Raw genomic sequence first — 24824 nt, 5'->3', positions numbered from 1 at the left:
TTTCCAGCAATTTCTGTTTTTGTTCTTGATCTACAGCATCTGCAATCATTCGGTTTGACTATGTTTCCAAGCAATTTCAAGTGATCAAAAAGGTGGACAACAAATTTTTTTTAGCACAAAATCCAAAAATCTAATATTACTGCCATATGTTTTAGAATAACCATTAAAATCCAAAGTAAACTGTTCCCTTAAATTTTCCAAGTAAATACTAATATGTTCTCTCTCAATAATGAGAAGGAAACACCTTACAGGAGGTGTTGCTTGACAAAGACCAACACATCTGAGTTTCTTGCTATTAGATTCCCATGTTCAGACTGAACCTCATTAAATCGTACCTTGTAAATGTGGGTATTACCTCTCTGCATAGATTCATTCTCTATCTGTATGAGATTGCAATATTCAGCATTATTTTATTTAATTTTTGAAAAAAGCCCCTGATGAAAGTACAAGCTTTTATCTGTTCAAATTGTTTATAACATCTTAGAGTGAGAATGCTGTGATTTTATTCATAAAAGCCCTTTTTTTAAACAAAGATCACTTGGTAATTTTTTTCCCTCCTTCAGTACAATGCAGGTGTACTGTGCGAGCTTAGTGGTTAGCACTGTTGCCTCACAGTGCTAGAGACCTAGGTTTGATTCCACTCTCAGGTGGCTGAATGGAGTTTGCATGCTCTCATTGTGTCTGCATGGGATTCGTCTGGATGCTCTGGTTTTTCTAACAGTCCAAAGATGTGCACGTTAGGTCGATTGGCCATGGGAAATTGAGGAGAAAGTGAGGTCTGCAGATGCTGGAGATCAGAGATGGAAATTGTTGCTGGAAAAGCGCAGCAGGTCAGGCAGCATCAAGGGAACAGGAGAATCGACGTTTCGGGCATTAGCCCTTCTTCAGGAAAGAAGGGAAATTGTCCTATAGTGTCCAGTGATGTACAGGCTAGGTGGAGTAGCCATGGGAAATGCAGGGTTGTGGGGATGGGGTAGGTCTGGTTGTGGTACGTCTGGTTGTGATTGTCTTCAGAAGATTGGTGTCAATTCGATGGGCCGAATGACCTCCTTCCACACTGTAGGGATTCTATGATTCAGTCAGTATCACACAACATTTGTTATTTATAGGAGATACCTGTAGGTTTCTTGTCTCATGTCTTTTGTCTTAAGAATTTCTTTTAATGAAAGAAAGCTACTTCACATAGGTGCTAGTCTCAACAATTGACTACTTAATGAACTATATGTGGTATCCTCTTTTTGTTTTCTCGACCTGTTTAACCTTTAAGGTGAATTCCCAGTTTTTAAAATTTGTACATTCCAGCTGAGACACTGGGATGAGAGGATCTCCGTTATTACATGTACAAACTGAATAATTATCTTTTCAATGTAATGTTTTAAACATATCCGAATTTAACCACTTATCTGTACTTTCCCAATTATACCTATACTGCATTTCTTTACGTACTAGCCCTACTCTGTGCCATCTACATTCCTAGAAACATAAAGCAAGTCATTCAAGGGCAGTGGTTTATTGAGGTGTGCCTGCGCTCTAATTCCTGTGACTTTTAAGCCTGCAATTACACTCAAAGCAGTACTGTTAGTGCTCCAGTTGTTATGTGCACACAGCATAACATAGAATTGAAAGAACTGAGTTCCCTTGGAGAGGTGCCATATTCCACCTAACTGTCACTGCAGACTAGGCAGCAATGCTGCACAAATTTAATTTCCAGGTAAACCCTTTAATGCAAAGTTGTTCACAAAGAGATGTTCTTTAGGAAGCAGTTTCGCTATGCTTTCAGGTGCCTTGGTGTTTTCCTCCTCAAAGCTCAATGCCTCTTCAGATCTTCCTTGAAACCTGCATTTTTCACCAAGCCTTTTCTCATTTTGTAATTTTTCCTTATGTGGCTTGGTGTCAAATCTAATTCTATAACACGCCTGTGAAGCTGCTTCAGACTTTGTGTTAGGCTGAAAATGTGAGAGAAATGCAAGTAGCAAGATGAGATGAATACAATTTCTATCCTCAATTGAGTGGAAGTACTTTTTAGTTGGGGCGTATTTCCCTAAAAATGTCTGGGAGAGGGAAGAATTTTGTGATATTCGTAAAGTGATTATGTGATGATGATACTGAAAACAACAAATGCTAGATATCTGCTCCAATTGTTTCTATTTACCAATACGTTGAGCAGTTTTATAGGTGTTTTCGTGACTGGTGTCTGGAGCAGGAAATAGAAAGTGAAACTGATTTCTGAATTTGTGAGGATTTGTTTGTCCAGATTAAATGCAGCAGTTTCAAGAAATCAGCTGCCTCGGAGTGGTGTTAATTATTTGTATTTTGGAATTGAAAGTTGCACGTGTAGTTTGTTGATGTCTGACTGTTTTTTCAGTTTTGTTTTCCTAGCAGTGACGTGGCTGCAGGAGTTTTGATGAAACCTAACTAAGGCTGTGGCTGAGGAGCTCACAGGAAACGAGAGAGAGAGAGAGAGAGAGAGAGAGAGATGGTGGTGGAGGAGAGGTACAAAGACAAAAGCAGAGGCAAAGAGACAAAGAGAGAGGAGGAGAGACAGAGAGAAAGAGACAGGAAGGAAGACATTGAGAAAGAGAGAGGCAGAGGCACAGAAAGAAAGAAAGACACACAGACGGAAACAGTACTATATAGAAAGGCCAGGAGGCATTCAGCAGCCCCTAGTGTTCTCATTATTAGTTGTCGGGGAGCTCAATCTTTTGCAAAGTGCTGGTCCTCCTCCAGTTGAAAAGGAACAGTCATTCCCCTTGAAGCAATCCCTGCCTTTTGTAACATTTATTGTTCTGGTGAGTTGCTGGTTTCCTATAATTTTTCTTTTTTGTTTTGTTTTCCTGAGACCATATTTTCAAATCTATGCACTCAGCCTCAACATTGGGAACTTGCTGAGGGTTTGGTGGAGTTAATTGCCCTCCCTAATAGGGGACTATCTGGAAATTCAGAGCTTGTACTGTTTAGTATTCCCCTTATTTGAATCCTGGGTCATTAAAAGTTATGTTGTTGCTGACCTTAGTTTTCAAACATCTTTGGTTGTTAATATGGAGAGATACCAGCGTTATTTGATTAGGGATTTGTCCACCAGTGCTAAATACAACACTTCGAATTCTTCAGGTTCGGGAAAGTCAAACTGGGTAAGTCAACAAACAAGAACAGAAGCTAAAAAGACCAAAACCCTTGGGAACACTGATGGCGTTTGATTTTAAGGTAATTTTCATATTTTTTACTGTGTAAATATTTGTCTAACGTTTCTCTTAAAAACATTTGCAGGTTGTCATATTTGACCTAAAGCCCTGTCTCCAAACAATGTAAAGAGGAGGGAGTAAACATGCATGCCAATTGATCTTTGCTAATGCAAGGCTTTTTTTTTAGGGCTTTTGAATGCAAATTTAGTAATGCGAGAAAAATTAGGAAGTTGTGAGTGCAATGCTAGGCTGTTTTTATATAAATTTGCCTGAGAATTAAAGGAGAGGGAAGACTGAATAAACTTTTGAATTCTATATTTTTGATATCCTAAGAGATAAGTTAGTAGTGGAAACTGGGAGACAGTTTAATTTGAACCTAGAGAATAGCCTCCGAAGGAGAAATATTTGATTTATTGTTGTCACATGTACCCTAACTATAGTGAACAGTTCTGTATTGCATGCAATACAGGCAGATCATAACATAGAAGGACCTACAGATCATCGGGTGATTGAACAGCGCGAGGAATACAAAGTTACAGATGGAAGTTGTACAAAAGTGCAAGATCAGCATTAGATTTAATATTTGAGTGGTCTATTTAGCAGTCTAATAACAGCAGGGACAGGGCTGTTCTTGAATTTGTTGGAGAAAGTGAGGACTGCAGATGCTGGAGATCAGAGTTGAAAAGTGTGGTGCTGGTAAAGCACAGCCGGTCAGGCTCCTGATGAAGAGTTCATACTCGAAACACCGACTCTGCTGCTCCTCTGATGCTGCCTGACTGGCTTCGCTTTTCCAGCACCACACTTTTCGACTTTAAACTTGTTGGTACATCTGTTTAAGCTCTTGTATCTTCTGCCTGGTGGAAGAGGTTGCAAAAGGTTATAACTGGGGTGGGAGGGGTCTTTGATCTCATTGCTGTGGAAAATCAGCCAATGTGAAGTGTAGGTAGAAGTCAGTGATTGGGAGAATCGCTTGGTGATCATCTGGGCTGGATTTACAACTCTCTGTAGTTTCTTAGAGACCGGGGCAGAGCAGTTGCTGTACCAAGCTGTAATGCACTCAGATAGAATGCTTTCTGTGGTGCATCTGTAAAATGAGGGTGAGGGTCCTTATGGATATGCTGAATTTCTTTAGCCTCCTGAGGAAGAAGAGGTGTTGTTGTGCCTCCTTAGCTGTCACATCTACGTGTGAGGTCGAGGACAGATTGGTTATCGTCACTCAAGGAACTTGATGCTCTCGACTTTCTCCACCTCAGCTCCATTGATGTAGATTGGGGCATGTCCCCTTTGCTTCTTAAAGTCAATGATCAGCTCTTCAGTTTTGCTGACATTGAGGGAGAGATTATTATCTTTACACTATGACACCAATCGTTCTATCTTCTTCCTTATTGTGCCTCGTTATTGTTTGATATCCAGCCAACAGCGATGGTGGCATCAGCGAACTTGTAGATGCTGTTTGAGTGAAATTTGGCCACACAGTCATGAGTGTACAGGGGGTACCACAGGGCTGAGTACACATCCTTGCAGGATGCCGATGTTGAGCATTATTATGGAGAAGGTGCTCCATGATACAGGCTGCACGAACAGGCAGAATGGTGTATTTGAAGAAACTTTGCATCTGTTATCTCTTCTTGAGCCAGTGGGGTGAGGTTAGATAATTGATGATAAGTAGTGTTGTTATAGCGGTCTTTAAGTTGTGTGCTTTTTATTTTATTCTGAAATCTCAATGGAGGTTCTGCAGAATAGTTCTTTGTAATAGGTTTTTAGCAAATTGATAAGTTAAAAATTCAACTAAGAGCTTAAAGTTCGGTAAATAAGCTTCTTTCTAAAAGGTCACCAAGATCAGATCATGCGTGTTTAATTTAGCAACCTTCACCCCTTATTCTCTCTGGACTTGTCATTATTAGAGTCATAAAGACCCTTACGTCCAACCCGCCCATGCCGACCAGATATCCCAACCCAATCTAATCCCACCTGCCAGCACCTGGCCCATATCCCTCCAAATCCTTCCGATTCATATACCCATCCAAATGCCTCTTAAATGTTGCAATTGCACCAGCCTCCACCACTTCGTCTGGCAGCTCATTCCATACACGTATCATCCTCTGCGTGAAAAAGCTGCCCCATAGGTCTCTTTTATATTTTTCCCCTCTCACCCTAAACCTATGCCATCTGCTTCTGGACTCCCTGACCCTTTGTATATTTATCCTATCCATGCCCCTCATAATTTTGTAAACCTCTATAAGGTCACCCCTCAGCCTCCGACGCTCCAGGGAAAACAGCCCCAGCCTGTTCAGCCTCTCCCGAAAGCTCAAATCCTCCAACCTTGGCAACATCCTTGTAAATCTTTTCTGAACCCTTTCAAGTTTCACAACATCTTTCCGATAGGAAGGAGACCAGAATTGCACGCAATTCTGAAAACCTTGTCATTAAATTTTTCTGCTTAACTAAATAGAACTTATTTGTAGCTTCAGCCTGACAAAAGTACCATCTTCAGTGGATAGAATCTTTATAAGATGGCATGTAAGCAATGGAGACTATCACTGGGATCGTGAGAGGTTGAATCGGATGAGTAAATCAAAATAGTTTTTCAAATAATAGACAAAGCTGTTATTATCTCAAAGGATCAAATGGTTGCTCTCTCGTTAGAGAGAAACGACTGGTGGTAAGTTTAACCTGAGGATCACCAAGCTTCAGAGAAGAGAGGTGAGGTTGAGAAAGCAGATCTTCATAGTAACCTTAGCCGATGCAGGAATTGAACCCATGCTATTGGTGTCACTCTGTGTCACACCAGCTGTCCAGCCAACTGAGCTAATGGATTCCCCCCCATCACAGGGCTGGTCACTAATTTATGAATTTCTTTTGATTCATGTTGATTACTTGGTTTTTTTTTAACAAAATAATCAGATGTTTGTATTTCTGATGAGAATACACATGTAGTTTGTTTCAAAATATATAATTCTTCATGGAAATTCTGTTAAAGTTTCACTTATCCTTTTTTGAGGCGAATTATCAGGCATGAGCTATACTAACTGTGTGTGACAAATTTTTGGTTTTGATCCCCCATTTGTTGTCTGTGTCACAGCATTTACTAGACAATGTGCACAATACAACTCTCTCTTGTTTGCTCTCCTAATTTTTTCTTAATTTATTTGTGGGACTTGGGTGTCACTGGCTGGCCAACATTGATAGCCCATCCCTATTTGCCCTTGAGAACGTGGTGGTGAGCTGCCTTCTAGAATCACTGCAGTCCACTTGCTGTGCGTTGACCCACAATGCCAGTAGGGAGGGAGTTCCAGGATCTTGACCCAACGACTGTGAAGGATTGGCAGTATATTTCCATGTCAGGATGGTGAGTGGCTTGGAGGGGAACTTGCAGGTAGTGGTGTTTCCAAGTACCTGCTACCCTTGCCCTTCTGAATGGAAGTAGTCCTGGGTTTGGAAGGTGCTGTCGAAGGATCTTTGGTGAATTTCTGCAGTACATCTTGTAAATAATGTACACTGCTGCTACTGAGTGCTGGTGGTAGAGGGATTGAATGTAGATGTGGTGCCAATTGTCCTAAGCTGTTCTTAAATTCTTTAACAGAAAATCATTTTCCTATAAGAAATCATACAATTAAAGTGGGTTGCATTCCTAATCTGTAATTTTTACAATTAAACCTGTACTGCTTTCAACCTCTAACTGGCCTAAAAATTCTCTTTCTATATACTGTTTTATTCCACTCTCTTGCTTCCTGCTCCTCACTGCATCCATATCCTAACTGCCTCACTCCTTCCTGCTCACTGCCCCTCTCTGTGCTTCCATTATCCAATTCTGCTACTCGCTGTCTTACTTGCACCCTCCTGCACCTTGCCCTACTCCAGATCCTTGGCTACATCCATTTGTCACACATAGTCCAGAGCAAAGCTACCAGGGATGGGAAGATAGATGGCAATTGGTAAAGAGTGAGCAGGATGTAGTGAGGGGACCTGGAGGAGGAAGTGACTAGCAGGAGGGTTGGAAGAGGGAAGCAATGAAGGTTTGGAGAGGTGTGATGAACAGGGAGGAGTAGCAAATGAGTTGGAAGAAGGAGTTTAGGAAAGAGAGAGGTAATGAGTGGGAAGGAACGAGGAGTCGGGGAGGGTGGAGCAAGGCATTTGAGGAGGGACCAGTGAGCAAGACAGAGCAATGGGGTAACTAGCAGGGGGCTGGGAGTGGTTAATGACAAAGTGGAAGAGGCCAAGGAGTGGGAAGAAAGAAATGAAGGACTAATGAGTAGGAGAGTTCCAGGGGTTCAGGAAGGGTGGCATGCAGGGCAGGAGTTGTTTAAATAAGTAGACTGAACTAGCACAATTAAAGTGCAGTCCTGGCAAATGTGTCACAAACATTATGAAATAAAAATGATGATAGCACTATTTGTGCAAGTTATATTATTTACAAACTGTGTTAAAGCAAACGTGCCATTAGAATGTGCTTTAAATGGGGAATACTTTTACTGCCGCTGGAGTCTCAGTGAAATGTGAGGCATATTACAGCATGACAGTTCACATTATAACTGTCAACATAGTAACTTAAAAAAAAGTTGACCAGAAATGCATACCAATGCATGATTTTTATCATAGCATATCAATGATCACTTAAACTGTTCAAAAACATCCTGCTATTTTGTTTGCCTGCTCTTTGCTCATGTTTGAAGCGAAGTTGTGTAATTTCATGGTGTTAGACTATTTTTCTCATATTTCCTGTCTATAGGTCCTAAATAATAGATGGACATAATATTCTGTAGTAACAAAAAATTTCTTTTTGGGAGTTACATTGAGTAAGTATAAACATATTAAATTATCATGATTAAGGGGACACCAGTATTCTAACGGGGCAGCACGGTGGCTCAGTGATTAGCACTGCTGCCTCACAGCACCAGGGTCCTGGGTTCGATTCCCGCCTGTCTGTTCGAAGTTTGCACATTCTCCCAGTGTCTGCATGGGTTTCCTCCGGGTGCTCCGGTTTCTTCCCACAATCCAAAGATGTGCAGGTCAGGAGAATTGGCCATGCTAAATTGCACACAGTGTTAGGTGTGTTCGTCAGGGGTAAATATAGGGTAGGGAATGGATTTGGGTGGGTTTCTGTTCAGAGGGGCAGTGTGGACTTGTTGGGACGAAGGGCCTGTTTCCATACTGTAGAGAACTTAATCTAATCATATATTTGTTTGTCTCAGGATCATATTAAGGAAAGAGGGAGTCATTATTCAGAGAGCAATTCTTAAAACCAGTTACAACTCTGGTCTTCATTATCGTGTCCTTGACTTATCACATTATATGGAATGTTCTGCAGCTGCTGTTGTTTAGACTGTACTCTGTAGTGTATTGGCACAATTATAAGGTTTTATAAGATTACTGAACAGGCAGTCCCTGGTTATGAACTGGTTCCATTCATGAGTCTGTTTGCAAGTCCATTTGTACACCAGTCAGAACACAGTGCAGGAGAAATAAAATAAGCTAGACAAACAGCACCTCAGTTTAAGTTTGGGAACCCAACAGCCTTCTGGACTTGATATTGAATTCAACAATTTTGAGGCTTGAGCACCTTTCCCCATGCTTTCCCTCACCCCCACACACCTGGTCTTGATTTTACATGGTCTGCTACCACACATTGTCAGCCACTAATTGTCCCCATTAGCAGCTATTCATTCTTTCAGGCTAACCTTTAACTACTCCTTTGTCCAATTGCTTTTCTCTCTATTTGGGCTCTATCTCCACTTGTCGTCTACTCTTTTCCCCACCCCATCTTCTGTATTTAAAAAAAAATCTTTTCCCTCGCTGCCACCCATTCTCAAGAAGGGCCACTGGACCCAAAACATTAACTCCAATTTCTTTGTGCAAATGATGCCAGACATGCTGGGATTTTCCAGCAATTTCCATTTGTGTCCGATTTTCAGCATCCACAGTCCTTTTGATATTTGTCTGAGTGCCCATAAAATGTTGCAGTCATGCAAAACCTTGTCCTTAATGTATCCAGTTGATTGTATGGGTCTCCTAAGCCAACCCAAACCGACACCACTGTGCTTCTCCAAATAAAAATGCAGGAATCCTCGGGCTTGGAACTTTATCATAAAGAAAATTTTAGAGTCAAACCGTAAAGAAACAGGCCGTTCGGCCCACTGTCTATGCAACCAAGAAACACCAAACTACAGTAATCCCATTTATCTGCATTTGGTCCATAATCTACTGCGCCCTGGCTTTTAGGTGCTCATTTGAATACAGCTTAAATATTGCAATGGTATCTGCCTCCACCATCCTCTCAAGCAGGTTCCATATTTTTACCGTCCTATGAGTTTTAAAAAAAAAAGGTTTTCTCAGATCACCCCTAAACTGCTTGCTCCTCATCTTAAACATACGTTTGCCATGTGGAAAAGATTCTCATAATTTCCTCTTTTTATGCCTCTCATAATTTTGTATACCTCAATCAGTTACCCTCCTTAGCCTCCTCTGCTCCAAGGGAAAACAAACCCAGCCTATCCAATCTTTCCTCATAGCTGAGACTTGTCAACCCATCCTGGTGAATCTCCCGTGCACCCTCTTCAATTGAAATCAAGTCTCTTCCAGTAGCACGGCGCAGCATTCCACCTGTGGCTTAACAAATGTTTTATAAAGATGTAACAAGACTTCCTTATTTATATATACTACACCCCAATTAATGAAGGCAAACCTCCCATAATAAGTATCCTTCTTCACCAAAATAAAACAAAGAACTGTGGATGCTAGAGATCTGAAACAAAAACAGAAATTACTGGCGAAACTGATCTGGCAGCATCTGTGGGAAGAAAGCAGAATTAATGTTTCAAGTCCAGTGACTCTTTGTCAGAACATAACAATCCTAAAACCCAAATCTTTAGGTTACCTATTTAAAATTTAAAATAATGCATCAGTACTTCATACTTTTTATGAGTAAAGAAAGTAACTCTTAATGTGATATCTAAACTTTTGATGTCTGGCAGTCTTGACTCAAAGATAGTGCTCTTGCCGTTAAGTGCGTGTGGTGTAAAATTCCAAGCAGTGGAATGTGGTGAAACGGTTAAAAATTATGTCCCAATACATGTGTGAATCTAACCGGAATGGAGGTGTTGCTTAGTCCCGTGTGAATCTTATTACACACCTCCCCGTGTGAATCTTCTTATCTGTATGTAACCAGAATGGAATGTGTTTTTTAGCCTTGCTCTGCTGTTCACATGAATGTTTATATCTGGAAAAGAGTATATCAGCTGGAAAAGTCTCCAGTTCGGGGAGTCTGCTCCGGGGTTACGTTTAACCGCCGAGCGTGGGTTGTTGGCAACCGCTCTACGAGAACTGACGGCTCCCAGTTCCGGTAAAAACATGTAGAGTGAGTATAAGCCAGACCCGGGAGTCTGCTCCGGGGTTACGTTTAACCGCCGAGCGTGGGTTGTTGGCAACCGCTCTACGAGAACTGACGGCTCCCAGTTCCGGTAACATGTAGAGTGAGTATAAGCCAGACCCGTTGTGGCGACGCTGCGGGGAATAAAATGCCCATATTCTAGCAGACTCGCCTCTTGGTCGTTTGTTCTGTGTCAGACTACTCTCCTACGAACCTGACCTTGAGAATTTTTTAAAACAGTGCGTAGGCTGAGAATTCAAACATCAACCTTGAAACGTGGGAAAGGTATTTTATACTTGATGAAATTCTGTTGTCTGAGCAAGGTCAGATCTCTCCATGACCATTCAAAGACATCTTGCAGCTGGTCCCGGTTAAACATTTTACCCACCAACTGACACCTCCAAACGATTAACTGGTCATTTGCTCTGTGGAATCTAGCTGCTTGCAAATTGACTACTACATTTACCCATGTAACATAATGGCTAGCCTTCAAAATAAACTCATTGTGAAGTGGTTTTGCATTTTCTGAGGAGACAAGGTGGCTTTGCAAGTTGCAGTTCATTCTCTCTCGCTCTCTCTCTCTCTCTCTCTCTCGCATGTTGTGGCTCGCATTACCAATGGTTATTCACTGAATTTCACTGAACAATTCATCTCTTTTCACAAAAGATTAAAGGTTTAAACAAAATACAACAGCTTGTATTTATATCGGACCTTCAACTGTATCCACCAGCTCTCCCAGACAACTAACTTTTGAGCGGGAGGGAAGTGAGGACTGCAGAGGCTGGAGATCAGAGTCTAGATTATGGTGCTGGAAAAGCACAGCAGGTCAGGTGCATCTGAGGAGCAGGAGAATCGATGTTTCAGGGCATTTGCCCTTCATCAGGAATGAGAGTTTTTGAGAGTTCTGTCAGTTGTATTTTCAGCTGTGTGATACATATTCAGGAACCCAGCAGAACCAATACATGCCTTGAGTGTGCAAGACCTTTTATTTTAGTGGTCAAGGAGGTTGATGTGTCACAGTTGCAAGTTTTAAATATATTTATTTTCTGTTAGAGCATGGAGCAGTATAACATGATTGCACATCAACTGAAAACAATTGGGAATGAAGCATTTAAACAACGGCGTTATCGTATTGCAGTCCAGAAATATGATGAAGCTTTGAACATTCTACGTGGTTTGCAGCCGACTAGAAGGTAAACGATCTTTTTCAGTTTGTAACTATTCTAAATGTTGTCTGCAGTTTAGCTATTCCCAGGAGTATTTCCTTGAACGTTTCACAGGAGTATGGAGGAGAGTCTATATAAAATGGATTCCAGTATTGTGATTTCTATATTGGAGTTAGTCCCCGTTTAGGTGTGAGATAGGAGTTCGAACATGCATTTAAGATCATAGGAGCAGAAGTAGGCCATTCAGCCCATTGAGTCTGCTGTGCTATTCAATTATATCATGGTTGATCTGATAATTCTGAACTATTTTTTCTTGCTTTTTCCCATAAGCCTTGATTCCCTTAGAAAAAAAATCTATCTACCTTAAATATTCTTAATGACCCAGCCTCCAAAGCCCTCTGAAGCAAAGAATTCACTGCCCTCTGATAGAAGGAATTAGTTTTCTCGGTCTTAAATGGGAATTCCCATATTCTGAGATTATACTCTCTAGTTCTGGACACTCCCATGAGAGGAAACAACCTCTGCATCTGCCCTGTCAAGTCCCCTAAGAATCTTGTATGCTTCAATAAGGTCGCCTCTCATTCTTCTAAATTCCAATGACTACATGCCCACTCTATTCAACCTTTCCTCATAACAGTTCTTCCAAACTCAGTATTAACCTAGTGAACCTTTTCTGAATTACCTCCTGCGCTTGTGTATCTTGGCTTAGATAAGGGTCCCAATTCTGTTCATAGTATTCCAGCTGAGGCCTAAATAATGTCTTCTATAGATTTAGTAAAATCCCCTTAGTTTTATTTTCTTTCACTTTTGAAATAAAGGTCAACAACCCATTTGCCTTCACTATTATCCACTAAATTTGGGTGCTAGCTTTTTGTGATTCATGCAAAAGGATTCCCAAATCCATTTTAAATAATATTCAGCTCCTCTTACTGCTAAAAGGCATAACCTCCTCATTTTCCCAGTTTTGTATTCCATCTGCCAATTTTTTCCCACTCGCATAATCTGTCTATATCCCTCTACAGGTTTTTTCTTTGCTTTATCGTAACTACTTGCCTTCCTATCTAAATTTTGTGTTAACTGCAAACCTGGCTATAGTACATTCATTCCTCTCATCCAAGTCATTAGTATATATTGTTTAAAAAAAACAATTATGGCCACAGCACTGATTCCTGTAGCACTCCACGAGTTATTGATTTTCATCCTGAAAATGACCCCCTTATTCCAACTCATTATATACTATTTGTTGCCAATTTTCTAACCATGCCAATGTACTATCTCCAAAATCATGGGTCCTTATCGTATTAAGTAGTGTAACTTCTGGTATCTTATCAAAACATTCTGGAAATCCAAATATATTATATCCACTGCTTTCCCTAAGCAATCCTGCTTGTTATCCCCTCAAATAATTCTAGTAAATTTGTCAGGCATGATTTATTCTACATAATCCATGCTGACCTTGGTTGATCATATTATGTATTTCTAAATGCTCTACTGTTATATGCTTTACAATAGACTCTAACATTTTCCCAATAACAGACATTAAGCTAACTACCCTATAGTTACCTGTGTTTTTTCCTCCTCCCCTTTTTAAGTAAAGGTGTTGCTTTGACAGTTTTCCAATCCTCTGGGACTCTCGCAGATTCTAAGGATTCCTGGAAGATTATGACTAATACATCCACTATGTCTGTTGTTACTTCCTTTAATATCCTAGGATGCATCCCATTAAATAAAGGAGGTGTAACAGTCTTTAGCCCCATTAGCTTTCCTAGTACTTTTTCTTTATTGATTGTTATTGTATTTATTTCCTCTTTTCCCTTTTTGACCCCCACTTTTTTTTTGGTTTACTTGGTAATTTTAGAATGCCATTAATGTCTTGTACTGTGACGGAAAGTATTTTTTCAACTCCTCTGCCATTTCCTAGTTCCTCATTATTATTTTGCCAGCCTCATTCTTGCCTCCACTATTTTCTGATCTCACCACTTTTGGGTGTGTCCTGTTCACCTTTTCCTCCTCTGTTCCCTCAGAATTTGATCTTTATGGTGCACTACTGTAGGAACACAGATATTCCAGAAAGGTGGAGAGGTTGATATGGTAATAGGTTTATACACTTCAAGAATGTGTTGTTCAAGAATTTGAATGTGAACCTTTGGGTGAAATTTGATATAACCCCATTAAAATTAAGCATATCTTAGTCATGTGAAAATTTGTGTAGGTTCTGAGAAACACTGCTCTGAAAAGATTAAATAATCACATAATAGTTCCTGCTGTAGCACATGACAGATGCTGTTCCAGTATCTTTAACTAAGACAAACAATTGACAAAAGAACAATGTTGCATTTTAATTACAAATTCCCATGGTGTATATTTATTTAAATGTGCTTGCTTTGTCTCCCATTTCCTTATTTCTCTTTTTATACAGTACAGTAAACTTTTTATTAACTGGCATCTGATGGCATTAGGCATAAAGACACTGATGGCATTCCCAAATTACCAAGTAATCAAGGGGCAAAAGGAGGAGGGGAAATAAATGCAACAGCTATCACTGGAGAAAAGGTACAAGGAAAATGAATGGGATGAGAACATACTAGTTGATCAAATAGTTAATCTAGTTGATTAAGCGGTCCACATAATCAATGTAAAAACACACACTAAGTAATAGAAACATAATCCAAGGGGCATATGCATCACTTGTATTTTATTTACAGCATAAATCACTTTAAAAAATACTTAAATGAAACTTGCCAACAGAGAATCTTCTAACTTGCACCCTCAACTGACTACGCAGACATCACTGAGAACTCAATAATATTGTAAACTTCTGGTATTTCAAGTATATAATTTTTGCTGGTTTATAGAGAGTGCCAGTTCATTAGGTGCCGGTTAAAATAAAGTTTGCTATACTTACAATTAGTAAATGCATTTACCTTTTAATATGTTAGAAGTTTAACACTTTTTGACTCCAGAATCATGCTTCGCATTCTCTTATTTCTGATAGAATCTTGTGCCAACCGTTTCCACGATAAATTCCTATGTCTTCAAAACTTGTTGCATTGTAACTACACCCTCCCATTGATTGGGTGCTTTAACAACTGTTCCGCACCATGCAGAAAATCTCCAAAGTTTCAGTAGTTTCTGCTTCCCAAAAATGGCCTAACTTTTCTCATGTAACATTTATCTTTTAAAATCGATATGTTCTTTTATAATAAGAATGAAAAAAACTGACTTAGAAGGAGATCCAAATGAGGTCTTTACATCCAGATTTGGTGTTTCTCTTGTTTCAGCTGAGGTATGAACTCATTCTTGGGTCAACTATTGTGTAAACTGTCTGATAAAGACAGCATTCTAGTTATGACTTCTTCTGTTATCAGAAATCCTGTTGAGGCTCTGTGAATGAAATCTCTTCATGCAGCAGCAATAATTACTCAATAGTGATCACATGATTAGGCTTGTTCAACTCCGACTCCTGTCTGTGTTCTGTTTTAAGTTTGTTTTCATATAACTGGCATACAAACACTGGAACTTTTTTTTAAACTTTCAATTAACTAGTAGAATGAGGATTTTATGATTTGGAGATGCTGGTGTTGGACTGGGGTGAACCAAGTTAAAAATCACGCAACACTAGGTTATAGTCCAACAGGTTTAACTGGAAGCACACTGGAAGCACCGCTCCGTGTATCAGAATTGTAGAACTGTCCTTTTGTCTGAGCAGTAAAAAATGACTTTGTCCCTCCCTGCCTATGCTATATTCTTAAGACCCATAGTATATTCCCATCCATCACCTCCTATCTTCCAGTTCATCTAATGGATGACTTGTGCATCTCCTTCGCTTTCCATCCTCAGTCTAATGTTGCCATCGCTGATGAATGTCCTCCTGGAGATTTGAGCACATCGCATTCGTTCATGTAATGCTTAACCAATTACAGTCGATATTTAGCCACTGTTTACAAACATTATTGCATATACTTTGAATGTGGCAATGTCCCCAAGCTTCAAATGAAATATTTGACTTTCTTTTCTGTAGTGAGCTGAACAGCATTGTTTATAACTGGCAGGAAAGAAAAGGAAATTTTAAAGATAATTTATTGTTTAAATAAAAACATCTTCAGCAATTAGTAAGAAACAGAAAGTAAATTCCACTGATCTAATAAGAGGATCATTAATGTATTTCTCACTAAAATCTTTGTATCTCAACTCTTATTTTCTTCCTTTTCCAGTCTCTCTATCGCCACATGCGACTCTTCTGATGTTTTATGTCACCTTTAACAGTTTCTTGGCTATAAGCATGTCTTATTTCTCTAAGTCTTGGTCCTCTCGGAAGACAGTGTGAGGGCTTTCTACCTCTTCCTTGAATCAATATCCATCCACCACTACCCCCTCCACATGAATAACTTCCTCCAAATTGACCTAAGAACATAAGAAGTAGGAGCAGGAGTAGGCCATTTGGCAGTTGGGAGCCAGATATGACTTCCTCCCTTGCACACTCCCTCACCTCTTTGTCTGATGCACTGATGAATATGTCAATGCCATTTGCCACCTCCCTTGAACTGCAAAATTATGTAAATTTTGATTTCAGTTTCCAACCTTCCCTCACCTTCACATGATCCTTCATTGATTTCCCTGTCTTGTAAAATGCTACCCACCTATATACACAGCAAGCTCTCAGACTCCCAAAGCTACCTCCTCACTTCCTCCAAGGACTTTTTTTTCCACAGAATATAGTTTCGTGGCTCAGGGGAGGCCATTTAGACCATCACATTTGCACCAACTCTTCAAATGCATATTCACTCCATGTGCTATCAAGAAATGATTCGAGGCACTGGATTAAACAAAGGCTACAGCCTCTGAGAACATTGCCACTGAAGACTGAATAGTACTGCTCCAGAATTTTCCATTCCCCTAGCCAAGTGCTTCCAGCATAGTTACAGCACCAGCAAAATTGCCCTGTTATGTCCTGTTTACAAAAGATAAATCCAAACTGGTCAATGACTGCCCCATCAGTCTTCACTCGATCATCAATAAAGTGATGGAAGGTGTCATCAATGCTAACAAGCAGCACCTGCTCAGCAGTAACCTTCTGTGTGACACCCAGTTTAGGTTCCATCAGGACAACTCTGCTCCTGACCTCATTTCAGTCTTGGTTCAATGTGGAGAAAAGAGCTGAATTCCAGAGGTGAGGTGCGAGTGTCTGCCCTTAACATCAAGGCCGCGTTTGACTGAGTGTGGCATCGTGGAGCCCAAGCAAAACCTGAAACAGTGGGTATTAAGGTTAAATTTGCTCCTGGTTGAAGTCATACCTGCCATATAGGAAGATGTTTGCAGTTGTTGGAGGCCGGTCATCTGAGTTCCAGGACATCCCTGCAGGAGTTTTTCAGGGTAATATCCTCTGCCCAGTCACATTCAGATGTTTCATTAATGACTTGCCCTCCATCATAAAGTCATAAGTAGGGATGTTTGCCAATGCTTGTGCAATGTTCAGCACTATTCGCAATTCATCAGATACTGAAACAATTGTTATGAAGTGGTGGTAAACCCTTCTGCGAATGAAACCAAACACACAGAAAAGCTCACCTCGCCTCAATGTGTTAAGACCTAAGAACATAAGAAGTAGGAGCAGGAGTAGGCCATTTGGCAGTTGGGAGCCAGATAACTACCCAAATTCCACTATTTAACAAAAAATGATCAATTTTATTCTTTAACACTAAACAACAACTATTAACAAGAGATTTGTTATCTACCCTCCAGTTTATAACAATCTACTGGTCTAATAAAGCCCCTATTAAATTTACAGCAAATCAATTTTCAAAATTAGACAGCAGCTGTCATCTGCAGTGGTGATCTTTCTGTTTATAGATCTCCCTGGGTCATCTTCGGTCTTCTGCTGCAAAGATGTTTCATATGAAAAAGGTACCTTTTTTAGAGAGAGTTTTCAGGCAGTTTTTCTGACAATGGCAGGTGGTGCTCTTTCTCTGGCTAACTGTCCAAAATGCTTGCTTTTTATACCCCAAAACATCGCATCCTCTCATTGGTTCGATGTTGTCAAAACAGTAAAATTCAAATTTGATTGAGTTTCAGTATCTTGGGGCATAATTTAAACTGATTAAACTGCTGTGAAAACAAACTTAATGAGGTATCTAGGTTACTGGCAAAATGTTAGATCTTTCAATTGTCCAATACACTTTGTGCCTGCTAGGTGCTTGCCAGCTTTCACTCTCTCAAAGTACACTCATTCACAACACAATCCATGCTCAAATGTAACAAGTTCTGGACAATATCAAGGCTTGGGCTGATAAAGTCAAATTACATTTATGCCCCACAAATGCCAGGCTATGATCATCTCTAACAAGAGACAATCTAACCATCATCCCTCGACATTCAGTAATGTTACCATCACTGAATCCCTCACTATCAACATCCTTAGGATTACCATTGACCAGAAACTCAACTGGACTCACTACATAAATACTAGCTAAAAGAATAGGCCAGAGCTTAGCAATAGAGCTGTGAGTAAGTCACCTCCTGACTCCCCAAAGCCTGGCCATCATCTACAAGACACCATCAGGATGGTGACTGAACACTCTCCACTTGCATGGATGGGTGCAGCTCCAGTTAGGTTTGACACTATCCAGTACACTTTTGATTGGCACCACATCCACAAAGATCCACTCCTTCCATCACCCACACTTCTCAATCTTTGTTACTCCTCTTGGCTCTCAAATTTTATTTTTGAGCTGACGCCTGTCCAATTCTTCAAGTTAAATTCTGTCTCTCTTGTCACTGTGAGATTTCTGGATTTGTTTGTCCTGCCTTCGCATTTGAGAAAACATTTTGATTACCTGAGCCATCTCTTCTTTGAAAGCTACCCGTTGTTCAGTTACAGTTTGTCCTGCCAATCTCTTGTTCCCATCATTGCAACTGAAGAGATTAAAGGGTAATTTGATAGACATATGTGAAATTATAAAGGAAATAGTGCTGTATGTTTAGGAATAGATTGGTTACAATGAAGTGACAGATGTGAGATCTAGGACAGTGCCAGAGAAACAATTTTTACATATATTTTTGAGGCTGAGGAATGCTGTACTGGAGTGGGAGATTGAAATGAATTGGTAAGTAAACAGTTTGAAGCGATCAGGAAAAATGGAGATATAATAATCTGGCAACATCTGTGGAGAGAAAGCAAAGTTAGCATTTCGAGTCCAGTAACCCTTCCTGAGGGGTAACTGGACTTGAAACATTAACTCTGTCTTCTCTCCATGAATGCCACCAACCCTGCTGAGTTTCTCCAGCAATTTCTGGGTTTTTTTTGTTTCAGATTTCCAGCGTACACAGTTCTTTGTTTTATTTTATGGTAATAGGACCGCTGCTTTTATAGAGAATAAATGTCAAAACAGGCTAACAAAAACCCCACAAAGAGCTACGAAAAAAGTTCTGAATAAAAGTCACTGAACCCAGAACATTAACTCTGATTTCTTTCCATAAAGGTTGCAAGACCTGTTGAGTTTTTCCAGCAATGTCAATTTTTGTTTTTGTTTCAATACAGGCTAATTGTATCCAAATACCTCTTTGCAAATTGTAATTTTTACATAATTGAAAACTAAAGCTCTGGGACAAACTTAACAAAATGCCTATGTTTATAGGGAACTGGCTGTGCTGTACTGCAACAGATCAAATGCCCTTTATAACCTGGAAATGTGGAAACTTGCTTTTGATTCTGCACAATATGCTATTGCTGTTGACAGTACTTTTATCAAGGTAAATATGTATTTCTCACTATCACAAAGCATTGATCGTTGTGCATGCATTGAATTGTGAGGTGTATAGGGTCCCTGTGTTATGTACAAGTTTGTTAATGTAGATTGCATGGTTCTCTGTGTTTCCTAATAACCTGATAATACTGTTAAATGTATGAAAACATTTTTAGAGTCTTCTTAGAAGTGTAATCAGACAAAAACTATTAAGAGCTCTGCCACATTCAAGCCATTTGTATTATGGAGTCATAGAGATGTACAGCACGGAAACAGACTCTTCAATCCAACTCGTCCATGCTGACCAGATATCCCACTCTAATCTAGTCCCACCTGCCAGCACCCGGCCCATATCCCTCCAAACCCTTCCTGCTCATGTACCCATTCAGATGCCTTTTGAATGTTGCAATTGTACGAGCCTCCACCACTTACTCTGGCAGGCCATTCCACTCACACACCACCCTCTGCATGAAATAGTTGCCCTTTAGGTCTCTTTTCTCTCTGATGCTTTAAAAACAGTGCAAATGAAATCAATATTTCTATTTAGCCTACATTCTCAATGGACTGGATTTGCCTTACATTTTTGTGTTGCTGATATCTCACATAAATCTTGTTTCTAACATAGGGTTACTACTGGACTGGCAATGCCTTGTTGAAGATGCAAGATTATTTTGGAGCACATCAGTATTTCTATGAAGGGCTAAATATCCTGGACACAGATCGGGACCAGTCTCATCATCAAATTGCAGATTTCATAGTGGGAATACTGACATGTGGTGTGTTGAATCTTGTGTAGTATTCTCCAAAGTCTCTATTCATGGATTTAACTGGGAACACACTGCTTACTAAATGGCAAATTTTGTAACAAATCAGAAATTAATTAAATATGATATTTATTTTCTGTTCTATTATTTATATATCATGACTGGGCCTTGGCTAGGGTATTATAGACACTTCTGGAGGAAGTTGTTGAAGGCCTGAGAAAAGATACAGAAGAGGATTCCCAGAATTTTATCAAGGAAGAGGAACTTGAGTTATGAGGAGAAAGTAACCTATTTTGGACAGTTCTCCTCAGAAAGAGCAAGTTAATGGTGACTTTAAGTAGTTTAAGGTTTGGAGAAGTTTTGAGTCCATAACTAGAGCTATTGATTCAAAACTATTGACAACTGTACAGTTAGGACACGTGGATAGGGGATATTAGAGAAGGAGAAAGAGAGAGGAAAGATGAGGTTGGAGAGGAAGGGTGGGTTTGGTTTTGGAGCTGAGAGAGAGAAGTGGGGAGGAGGTGCTGGAGTTCGAAAATCTGCCTATCCCAGCCTTGAATCTATTCAACAGTGGTGTTTCCACAATCCTCTGGGGTAGACAATTCCGTGTGTTTGCATTCCTTTGAGAGCCATCATTCCTTCTTATCTCAATACTAACTTAACAGTCCCTTTGTCCTACGACAGTGCCTCTATGTTTTAGATTCACTGACCAGCAGAAATAATGTGTGTGTTGACTCTGTCAAATCTTTTTAGTGAGTTGCAGCATTGTTAGGATGCAGGAAAAGACCATCCAGCCCATTGTGTCTTCACTGGCTCACTAAGCATTTTGATTTGGTGCCAATCTCCTGCATTTTTCCCATAATCCTCCACATTGTTTCTGTTTAAATGATCATCTAATGCCCTCTCGTTTGCTTCAGTTGAATCTGCCTCGACCACACTTCCACGCTGTTAGTGTGGGAGTGAGGAGAGGTGACCAAGGGGGAGAGAAACAAGGAGTTTTGATGTAAAAAAAAAGTGGGGTAGAAGTGAGCATTGGGCAATGTGATGTTTAGGATTATAGTGAAGCGCTGGCTGGCCAGAAAGGGAAAGACAACAGACAGAACCTTTGGCTCCAGATATTTTAAAAAAAAAAATTCTGTGCCAGACAGAGAGAAGATTCATTAGCATAAAATAAGGGGAAGAAGTCCGTTTTTGATTGTTCTTGATTCTGTGTCTTAATGCCTTCCTCAACGCAGATTAAGCATTATCAAACATAGACTTCACTTATTATATCCCCAGAGCCTCCGCAGATCTACTTGTTGAGTTACTTCTTGCAACTTTATTGAAATGAATCACCATTAACTGTTTTCTTTTATTGTGATTTCAATGGGTTTTCCTTTCAAGTCTATTATACAGTGACTTGCCAAAGTAGCAATATTGTATTATCACCAGCAAGCACTACCTAATACAAATCAAACCAATTATGCTTGCATGACAGCATATATTAATGACAAATTTAGGATTTGTGAATTTTAGATCATTTTAATTGTTAATCAAACTTTTATAGGGACTGACAGCAACTTTCTTGAAATCCTAAAATGGAAAGGCTACAACGCGACAATTTGGCAAATTGTTATTGAAAAAGCTGCAAAGAAAAATTTATGGAAGGTAAGCAATCACTTAAAGTAACACTGATTCAAATTGAAACTTGTCTGAACCAAATATTTGAATAAGCACCTTTTAATATATTGTAGAAAGCAAATCATGGCATTTTAAAGGACAGAAGTAAGCCATTCAGCCTTCGTACCTATGTAGCTGCTCTGTTAGAACTATCTAATCAGTCTAATTCCTGTTATCATAAGATTTCAGTGAAGCTGTTGAACATTTGAAGTCGGGAGGGTCATAGATTCAATAATACAATGTATGCATTAGTCAAGATTGAGTCAGTCAGGTTTCTGGTAGACAAGGGAGTCGAGGTCTATGGCAGAAATACAAGCAAGTGAAGTTGAGGTGACATCCTGAAACTTGAAATAATCAAGTGGCAAAGTGGGTTCAAATGGCCACCTGCCTTCTCTTAAGTCCTGTGTTCTTGATCAGACATTTTAATGGTCATACCTAGAAACTGCACCTGATCGTTTGGTTGGGAATAGAAACATGTTATGATTACAAGCTTATGAACTTAAATTTTTAAGAATCCAAACACACCTTACAAATTGTCCTTGCTTATCCATTTCTCTCACTTTCTAAATAACAGTTCACATATTTTTGTATTTCGTTATTATACCAAAGTTAAAACTGTGAGGGGAAGTATCTAGTCAATAATTTTAATTTTATTTACTTGTCAAGTTATTTTTGTGTTGCACTAGAAATTTTGGTATAGTCCTTTTTAATATATAATTGATGATGCTTGAGAAACTCAGCAGCATTGTGGAGAGGGAAGCAGAGATAACATTTCAGGTGGGTACAATTTAGAAGGATGATGTGTAATCAGATCTTTTCCTACTCTGAATTAGTTTTCTAAACGCAATGACAGGACTCATTAAATTGCTTAATAACATTGATTGTACGTTCAAGGCTAAACTTGGTCTAATAGTCCAATCAATAAAGTGTCAACCTGGCAGACCAGGTTAGTTTTACAATCAGTTCCATATGCGACCATTTCCTTAGACCATTTTAAAGCTTTTTTTCCAAATAGTTCATGACTTTCCTCAATTCTGTAATCTGCTTCTTCTACTGTTTCTGGTAAGGCAATGCATATCCTGATAAATAATCCTGCATTGGACAAAAAGACATCCCCTTTATTCTTTTTAATGAGGGTTAAATTTGTAGCCACTAAATACCAAATAGTGAAATAGCTTTCCCATTTTAATTTATTAAAATCTTCAATAGTTTTGACCACTTCTATTAAATCTCCATTTTATTTTCTCTGTTTTAATGAACAGAAACACAATTTCTCTTCATAACCAAAACCCCTCAAATCTGCTAATTTTCTTATACTCACTTGTGGATGCTGGTGGCTGGGACAGGCTTTATTACTAATCCCTAACTGATCTTGAGAAGGTGCTGATGAGCTGTTTTCTTGAACTGCTGCAGACCATGTGCTGTTGTCTCAGTAATTTATTTCTGCAACTTCCTCATGGCATTTCCCTTTCTTGTGATGCAATTTACACACTGAATTGTGAGGACTGGTTGCAGTAATGTGGTTTCTATAACCTTGATTGCAGATGTGTTATTGATAGTCTAATTGTAATGAATTAATAATTTAATGACAAATGTGCTTGAAAGGGTAGGCTATATGCTGCTTCCCCTTCTTCCTTCTTGGTGAAGACAAAAAGAAATACTTTTATTATGAAAGGAATAAACGGAAACATATCTCCATGGTTATATTAAGTGATACAGTAATTAATTTGTCGGGTTTATTGGGAACTGACTTCATATTTTTTATACCTTTTCCTTCTTAGGCTCTTTATATTATCCTATGTGATTTGAAACTGATGCCTGGAAATGAATACAGCGCTGCACAAATCTCCCTTAAAGAACTGTTTGTGGTATGCATTTCAATGTGGAATTTATCACTGGGAATGTATTATGCTTGCTGATTTGGTTTCATGTAGCTTTACTTGAAAGAAGTAAGGGAATTTCTTTTATATTTCAAAAAACTCAACATGATCTGATGTGGCAGCAGAAAAAAAAATTGCATTTGTGTAACACCTCTCATGACCATAGGACATCTCAAAGCATTTTGCAACGAAGTAATTACTTTTGAAGTATTGTCACCATTGAAGTATGGAAAACAACCAAGTTGAAGACAGCAAGCTCTCACAAATGCTAGTATAATAATGATCAAGAAATCTGTATCTAGAATGTTGACTGTGGGATAAATATTGACCAGGTTAAGGTATAGAGATCTCTACATTTGTTATGGGTCTCTATTCACTGGAGTTTAGAAAGATGAGAAGGGGTATGATTGAAATGTTTACCACCCTCTTGAGTGAAAAAATTCACTCTCATCTCAGTCCCTTATTTTGACACTTTGCTTCCTGGTTCCAGAACCCTAGCCTTCCTGCATCTACCCTGCTGATTTCTGTGAGACATTTGTACATTTGAATGAAATAATCTCTCTCCTCTGGAATTTTGAAAATTTCGGCGCAGCCTATTTTAAACTTGCCCTAGAGGACAATTCCACCCATTCTAAGAATTACTTTAGTTGCACCCCTCTTGGCAAATGATGACCATAATTGCACAAATTATTCAAGGCAACTGAAAGAGCTGGAGAAACTCGGCAAAGCTGACACCAGGCTAAAATATAGATAAATTTGAGGTGACTCACTGGCAGATAAAACAAAAAGAGTATTTCTTCAATAAGAGGTTGGAAAGTGTCAGACTTCACAGCAACCTTGGTGTTCTTGTTTATGAGCCACTGAAAGTTGATCTGTAAATACAGTAAACGATTAAGATGCTAAGTGGCATATTGGCCTTTATTGCAAGACATTTTGAGGCAAGATTTAAAGATGTCTTTCTTCAATTATATAGGTGAAGGGAATAATACCAGAGTTGGAGAAATAGAATAAAAACAGAAAAGTGCTAGAGAAACTCGGCTGAATCTTCATTTCCAAAGACATGTG

General features: G+C 39.4%; 1 protein-coding gene across 4 annotated transcripts in view; it reads left to right on the top strand.

Annotated features, from left to right (window-relative positions):
• Positions 1-24824, top strand: part of LOC122549292 (TPR and ankyrin repeat-containing protein 1-like) — an 86367-nt gene that overhangs the window by 12639 nt on the left and 48904 nt on the right. For 2 of the 4 annotated variants that reach the window (XM_043688833.2, XM_043688834.2), the window contains 6 exons: positions 3112-3204; positions 11602-11741; positions 19349-19463; positions 20082-20232; positions 21767-21867; positions 23661-23747. In XM_043688833.2, the coding sequence (XP_043544768.2) occupies positions 3187-3204; positions 11602-11741; positions 19349-19463; positions 20082-20232; positions 21767-21867; positions 23661-23747 (612 nt within the window). In that variant the 5' untranslated portion in view covers positions 3112-3186. Of the gene's footprint in view, positions 1-2479; positions 2790-3111; positions 3205-11601; positions 11742-19348; positions 19464-20081; positions 20233-21766; positions 21868-23660; positions 23748-24824 lie in introns of those variants that run through there. The other 2 variants (XM_043688832.2, XM_087986134.1) reach the window with 2 other exon arrangements.

The sequence above is a fragment of the Chiloscyllium plagiosum genome, unplaced genomic scaffold, assembly GCF_037043375.1.
Source record: "Chiloscyllium plagiosum isolate Xiang-an unplaced genomic scaffold, Cpla_swu_hap1 HiC_scaffold_4, whole genome shotgun sequence".
NCBI classification, from domain to species: Eukaryota; Metazoa; Chordata; class Chondrichthyes; order Orectolobiformes; family Hemiscylliidae; genus Chiloscyllium; species Chiloscyllium plagiosum.
The sequence above is the reverse complement of the archived record's forward strand: the minus strand, read 5'-3'. Positions and strand labels throughout refer to the sequence as shown.